This window comes from Carya illinoinensis, chromosome 11 (assembly GCF_018687715.1).
Source record: "Carya illinoinensis cultivar Pawnee chromosome 11, C.illinoinensisPawnee_v1, whole genome shotgun sequence".
NCBI lineage: Eukaryota > Viridiplantae > Streptophyta > Magnoliopsida > Fagales > Juglandaceae > Carya > Carya illinoinensis.
Genome location: NC_056762.1, coordinates 41,490,173 through 41,498,091, shown reverse-complemented (window position 1 = coordinate 41,498,091; position 7,919 = coordinate 41,490,173). Strand labels below are relative to the sequence as shown.

The 7,919-nt window shown below is 33.1% G+C and overlaps 1 protein-coding gene across 1 annotated transcript; it reads right to left on the bottom strand.

Moving 5' to 3' along the window:
* Window positions 1-1,981: 1,981 nt before the first annotated feature.
* LOC122281880 (NAC domain-containing protein 72-like) lies at window positions 1,982-3,610 on the bottom strand. The gene is made up of 3 exons (XM_043093727.1): window positions 3,311-3,610; window positions 2,940-3,208; window positions 1,982-2,822 (listed from the first exon to the last, which is right to left on the bottom strand). The coding sequence occupies exons 1-3, from the start codon at window positions 3,489-3,491 to the stop codon at window positions 2,262-2,264; spliced, it is 1,011 nt and encodes a 336-aa protein (XP_042949661.1). The 5' UTR covers window positions 3,492-3,610; the 3' UTR covers window positions 1,982-2,261.
* Window positions 3,611-7,919: the final 4,309 nt, after the last annotated feature.

Below are 7,919 nucleotides of genomic sequence, written 5' to 3'. Positions count from 1 at the left end.
TAACAGAAAAGTGACTGTCCATTGGGATATTATTTAATTATGAGTTTGACTACACGTGCAAGTAAAGAACCAAATAATACATAAAGCCGTCAAAGCATATCTATCTGAAAGCGTGGAAAAAGTTCATCGGCATCTGAGAATAATATTCCATGGAACAATCTGACCGAACGAAGCTTTCGAAGTTTCAAATTAATGTTCAAACCTAGTACTTATCTTCTAAACTTTTGGCCGTACCGATCTCGACACTTGGCGAATATTGTGAACGTAGATTTTTAAACTTTCATATATCTAAAATACATTCAAACATATATATTACATTTGTCTAAAAATAAATTAAAAAAAAAAAACTTTTTGAGACCATATCTTTAAAAGTTTAAAAATTTATAATTATATTTTTAAAAATTATAATTATTTTAAAATTATTGACAGATTTTTTAAAATTTAAATTACAATTTTATATTATTCAAAAAAACAAGTTTGAGATTAAAAATATTTTAATATTTAAAATTTAAAAAATTTAATTTTTTCACTAAAAAACTTTTAAAACTGTTTAAATAATTTTTAAAACTCTTGTCGTAATCTCAAACAGGCGTAAGAGTACGTAGTACCCAAGGTTATATATATTCCATATATGTAAGCTGTCGTGGATTAGTCCATATATGGTAGGGATCTTTAGATTATTCCTTTTTGTTGCAATTTCACACGTCACTCCGACCTTAAAAAATTAGTGAGAAAAAGGAATTGTGTCGATCCACCAGTAGATCAGCAACTTAATACTACATAGTTATCTATCTGTTTATGGTTCTGTATTTTAAATTCTCTTGAGCGAATACAACTAGTGCTCGAATAGGGTAGATTGGCTCTCTCTCGACCCTTTTGATCAAGCACGTGCATTTCAGACAATTCTTTCTAATAATTCATCATCTTCCCGGAGTAGTCTTTTTTGACACATGAATATATATCATAGACAACTTTATTTTTTTAATCTGTGTCTGAAATATCTATATAATTACATGCATGATTAATAATTTACTAGTATCTAGTAATTATAATTTCTAATTTTCAACATCACCATTAATATACCTTAACCTCTAGATCTTTTGGTCAATTTTGTTTTTTAAAAATACCACATAAATAGTATATATTATCAGTAGATTAAAAAATACTCGTTACATTTTCCTTACCTTTCTGTCTACAATTGAGTTGAATAGAGCCTTGGGAGGCTTGAAAATTTGTATCTCAATCCAAATGTGTGATGGAATATAATGCAACCTCAAAGAAATGACTATTCAAACGCGTCGAGAAAAACAACAGGACCCAAAAAAAAAACAAAACAGAGAGAGAGAGAAAATCCTTTTTTCATTGTCCTCATGCCGTCGCAATGGTACCCATCACTCTGCGTTCCGATGGCTTTAACATGAACCTAACACTACTTCACAGCCGTTGTATCTCCAACAAATGACAAGTCTGATCCACATTAAGGGTGAGGAGCGCCTTCAAACACCGACCACAATAATACTGGACCTACATTTGTCCTTTGAACTAACATCATTATCATTCGAGTTTTACTATATATAAATAAATTTATACATCAATTCGTGTATTGATAATTTGTTTATTAAAAAAAATATAAAAAAGTTTTGAAAGAAAAATAAAATTTTTTATTTCATAAAAATTAATTTTATCTTCAATTAATATCATTTCGTTAAATATATATTTCGTTAAATATATATCCTACGTATCAATATCAGTCAGCCAAGAAGATTTTTCCTTGTCATTAACGTGCTCTACGACGTTGTCTTATAAATACTACTAGCTGTCCACTTTGCTATCAGATTAATTCACAAGTCACATGCAAACATAATTAATAAGGCCAAAATGTTGCAAGACGATATGATCACGTTCCCCCGAACAAACATATAAGAAAACAAACGAAAGGAATTCATGATTGTAGATTTTGGAACTCTGAATGGAAATCATGTTCTGATAAATTTGCATTTAAATTGCAGAAAGGTATATGTATATTATTCTCGTCTGGTGCACATTTTGAAACTGAGCCCTATGCCCCCTACCCCCCAGCAAAAAAGGGCCGAATGTTTTCATTGCCGTCGGCCCGTCTTGATTTGATTCTACAGTACCCTAAAAGTGAAGTTCCAACTTTCCTCTTTTGGAATCTAAAGCCAAAATGTTAGCCCAAAGAATCCCAAAAAATATTTACATATAATCCAATCCCCACTGTTCTAATTAGAAATTCACTTTTCTCACTGCCGGAACCCGAACCCACTCGGCTGGTTCGGGTACCTAAACCCGTTCGGGTCAAGTGTGTTAGAAAAGTTCTGAGTCAACAAGTTCGGGTACTGATGGAAGAAGAACGAGTTATCGACCGGCCGCTGAGTTCTGGTTCCACTCTGAACCTCCTCATCCACCGTGTTCCGGAACTTCTCCGGTGGGGACTCCACGTGGCAAAGTGGCGGAATGGAAGGGACATACATGTCATTACTTGTGCAATTAGTTTGAGCCCGAGCTTGATTTTCCAATGCGAGTTCCGGCACCGTGTTGACGCCTAAAAGGCTGGCCCAGTCGAAATTCCCGGAACCCAGATTCTGAAAGTTGAACTTCTCATCGTGTTGTTGGTTTCTCAGAGAATTCATGCGCTGCAAGGCTAAGAAGCGGTCATCAATCTCCGGCAACGACTCCATCACGTCGTCCAAGTGGGACGAAGACGATGAATCGTTGCTTTGTTCTTTGCTCGAAACGCTTGTCGTAGGCTTCTGAGAGTTCGAATGCTTCTTGTAAATCCGGCACAAAACCCAATCATCCAGCTGCAACAATAAAAAACAAAGGAAAAAACAGATCTATCAGAAGAGAGCACAAACACCCAAAACAAATTTATGAGAACCAGAGTATATATCTTAATTCTTAAAGCTTGTTTTGGTTACCTTAGAGCTTCCGTTCTTTCGTGAGTGTTCTAAGAGGCGATACTCGTGCATGATCCAATTAGTTTTGGTTCCTTTGGGGGCTTTTCCAACGTAGAAAACCAGGGCTTTCTTGATGCCAACTTTACGACCCTCTGTGGTGATCACCTTGTCAGTTCCAGTAGCCTTCCAATACCCAGAACCCGCAACCCTGTTTGGCCTTGACCCGTTTGGGTACTTTCTATCCCGGGGGCTGAAGAAGTACCATTCTTTTTCACCAAATATGGCTTTACCTGCGAATAGAAAAATAAATCTAAAAACTTTAGTACAGCTATAAAAGATTGAGTTATCGTTAACGGTTTATTTGTACTACTGTATGGTGAGCTTAATCTTACTTGGTAAAATCCATGGATCGAATTTGTACAGATCAATTTCAGCGATAATTTGCAGATCGAAATGATGTCCTGCTACTTTTCGACATAGATACTGCACCAAAAGCTCCTCATCCGTCGGATAAAAACGAAATCCAGGAGGCAAACTTAGCCGAGAAAGTGGGTCTATCTCCGGCGGAACCATTTCCGGCAACGATTTTGCAGAAAGAGAACGGTGTATATTCTTAAGAGAGAGAAGGAAATTGTAGCAGCGGTGATATTTTGAATTTTATTTCCTTTCTTTTTTTTTTTTTTCGAAGCTGAATGTGGGGGAGTTTATTTATAAAGATTTTACCCGTCGTCTGAAAACAGAGATAAGTACGGTCGTCATTGTCATACTGTTGATTGAGCGGGACCCACTTCAGTTCATCACCTTTCAAAATGCCCCACGTGTCCATCGTAATTCGAAGTTATCGTGTAGCCGACCTTATCTGTTTCGAGTACGATCGTCGCCTTGGTGCATGAACCGTCACGAAAAAACAATAGATGAGTCATCCCAAAAATATTTACCACGTGTCATTAAACCACCACATCTTCTAGAAGCTTGAGAGCCAAAACGGGGTTCACCGAGCCGGTGTTTACCTCGTGAGAGAGCGTTTTTCACGGGCTCAGTACAAGCCGGGAAAATAAAAAAAACAATAAAAAATGGTGGGTTTCATACGTGCAGGGAAGTCCACGTCGGCAAGAGGAAGTGCACCACCGCGGACACACGTGCCGATAGAGTTAGGCAGCAAACTTTTTAGAAAGAAAGACGATTGAAAAGTGAAAATAAGAAACAGCCAAAGAAGGGAAATCATATGGTGACACGTTAGCATAAGAAACTTTTTGTTTTTTTTTTTCCTTCTTTTTGGTGGGGTTATAGGTTTCTTTCACTCCTCAACCTCTTTTGGCTAGCTTACAAGTGTATAAAAATACACTTAAGATTGGACCATTTGGTGGCTCTCTCCCAAAATAATATTGTCAATGATGTGGTTGGGTCAAAGTTTTTGTGGAGTCTCGTTTGCCAGATTGTTCTTGTTTAATTGCATGGGTTGGATTTAGAATATTGTAGACGTGGATACTCTACGGTTGGATAGGGACAGAGATATATGTGTGTGTTTTTGTGTTGGGACTTAAGATTGATAAATGATTTTATAATTGTGTTGCATAATTATTTTAAAAATAAATAAATAGTTTATTTAAAAAGAAAATTAATTTTTAATAATATACTTTATTTTATAAAATGAATGTATAATATTTATATATTTTATAACTATATACAGTATTATTTAAATAAAGCATAGAATGACTATAGGTTACATGAGCCAAGATCACGTGGTACTTAATTGAGAAAAGTGTCCTTCTAATGTCGGGATAAATAGAAAATTATGATTAAAACAATTCATGAACAACGTCATAATTATGTTAAATAAGCTTTGTACTGATAATTACTTTACGTCACTTGCTATGTTTTTCTAGGTGGCAGTACCACAGGAACGGCCATGCCACATAAATATTGGAGATAGCTAGAAGAACACACGTGTCATGGCGGTCCACATACTTCTATTTTTGCTGCATGACCTTCAAGTTGCAACTTTAAATTTTACGAGTCGTTGCAGCCTTCAAATTTTACGAGTTGATTAGAAAACCCGCCCGCTAAAACACTTTGCGTAAAGTCTGTTCCATATTTCCTCGAAACCGCGTTTTGGGATCCAACCTTAAAAATAAAAAATAAAATAAAAATAAAAATAAAAAATAAAAAGATTCAGTCGAAAGTTTTTATTGTTTGATGCTTTTTAAGGTCAGGTAAGAGTCAGTTTTTAACTTTTTAAGTTTATATAATGAATAAAAAATGACGATTTAATCCATCAATTTAACTCCAAATAATTCCTTGTGAAAGTAGTTACCGTCACCTATTTTAAAAATAAAAATAATATTTATAATTGTGATTATGCAAGTGCCGCGTAATTATTTAAAAAAAATAAATAAATATGAAATTTATATAAAAAATTAATAAATTTTTTAATAGTAAATTTTAATTTTTTTAAAAGTAATTATAGGACATTTACACAATATTTCATGAATATATGTAACGCTATTTTTTTAAATATTGTATTTTAAGCTAAAGTATATGCAAAACGTTTTCAATTAAAGTGATGCATGCATGCTTTGAGAATAACTTATTTAATTTTAATTATTATTTCTAACTTGGATCAACATTTAATAAAATAAAGATTTGACTGGTTTTGTTGGAAGCTATATATGGTTTAAAATTAAGATTAACTTAGATTTTCTAGGTGAGTTCTAATGACTAGAGTTCAAGGGAATTAAAGTGATTTGTATATTATTATTTAGGAAAATGATACACATACAATCAATAGTTATAAATTAAGAGTATTTCTAAACAAATAATCTTGTTTTAAAGAAATATTTCTAATTTAAAATATAGTTATATAAATAGTTATAAAAAAATATTGTACTACATGTATATGTATCATTATTTATTTATTTATTTATACAATCTGTCATAATTTAATTTATAAAATTTAAAATTTAAATTTTAAATTAAATTATATCACGTGAATGGTACGTAGTATAAAAACTTTTAAATAAAATTATTCTTTATTTATATTTGGATGTCGGCCGCTTTGGAGATGGGGCGAGGGCGTCAATCTTTCAAAATAAATCAACATTGCATGCTAAAATATCTTAGCTAGGAGTCAGGCTTTATTTTCTATTAAAAATAACTTCTATCCACCCCCTAGACTCTTACTTTCTAAATAAAGAAAAGTATAATACGACGTTTCGGGAAAGGATTTGTCACGTTCTTCAATTCGTAAATGTCAAACTTTCATCTTATTATATATGCTCTGTAATAATAAATATAATTTACTTTCGAAATGTGTATTAATTTTCAAGAAGAGCTGTTTCACGTGCATTTTAAATGTCAAAAGCAAGCACGCTCACGTCACAAAGAAAAGTCATATGATATCTTCTTTGCCATTTTAAGCTGATTATATAAATTTAATTTATTTTTAAGTTCTTGTTAATGATCATGATCACGTGCATATATATCCTAGATTTTGAAATTGGTTATAATGTGAAGTTAGTCAGAAAATATAAATTTTCTTACCTATAATCATTAGTTTAATAAAAGATGATAATTGTTTTTCGTCGATCGTAACGAAATGCAATGGAATTGCGGCTAGTTGATCATAAATATTTCCACATGCATGCATGGCTGCTTGACTGCCTTTTTCTCCTCTTTCTTTGAGCGGCGCGCTAAACCCGTGTGCATACAAAATCAGCATGCATTTTGAGTTTTTTTAATCCTTCTAACATTTTTTAATTGATTAATCCCATAGTTAATTCATGGCATGCATTCTAAATTTTTATAGGGTTTCCGGCCTTTTTCTTTTAATTTCGACAAACATTCGGCGCCCAACAAATGTGCGAATCCCAAAAACATAGTGTGTGTGAACAGCCCCAGAGTTTTCAGATTGGGCTTGACTATGAACATAAGAGTTTAGACTTGTTTTAATGGCAGCGCAGCCTTTAATTTTCTAAGGTTTTGAACAACGACCTTAAATATGATGACGAGCTTTGTGGGAATTTCCTGTGGCTTCTGAGCTCTTTCGCTGCATTTAAAGTCGGGGGGTTAGGGAGGGACCAATGAAAAGTGATCAAATTATTTTTATATATATATATATATATATATATGCGCGAAGAAACATTAAAAACAATCGAAATTAGCTTTTCAGATCTTGACCATTAATCTGTTATATTTTTAATGAGACCACGTTCATTGTTTTTCAAGGAGTACCCTTAATTGCATCAGTTCTTGATCATTTACTATAGTTTTTGGTAAGACTGGTTTGTTGTTTAAAATTGGCTAGGATGTCAGGATTCGTTTCAAAGTAAGAGGGAACTTTTGATCACTGAATAGCAAATTCAGAATTTGCTAGCTAGGGCCCGGCATGGGTTAATTGCCGGCCGAGAACTGGTCAAACTCTGGATATATATATAGTTGCAGAATAATATTTTACAAAGTTGACGAGGGAAAATAAAACAACTTTTTCTTTAAAACATTGAACCAGAAATACATTGCATGAACAACTACAACAGCACGTGCCTAATTTACAGCTAGGTTTACAGAGCATCATCATGTCTATCCGATTCCCATATATTAACTAGTTGAAGCAAGGAAAGTGATCAAGAAAGGAAGGTGACATTATCTTAATTTGATTTTCACAATTATCAAATCATTTTAATTTAATATTATTTTGTTTTATTTTTATGAAAATCAATTAAGTTGATTTGATAATTATAAAATCAAATGAAATCAGGATAAAGATCATATTAATTAAATTCTTGATTTTATATTATCTTCAACAAAGTTAGAGAATTTTTAGCACCCATTGATCATCTTCTTTCTTTAATGAAGCATCTTTCGGGAAAAGCTTATGATAACAACCAAACACGACGAAAAGGATTTGATATTATCTTCAATATAAAATTTAGAGCATTTTCAGCACCCATGCACCCATTATTCTTTTTCATTGAAGCATCCTGTGGGAAGAGATTCCGATAACAA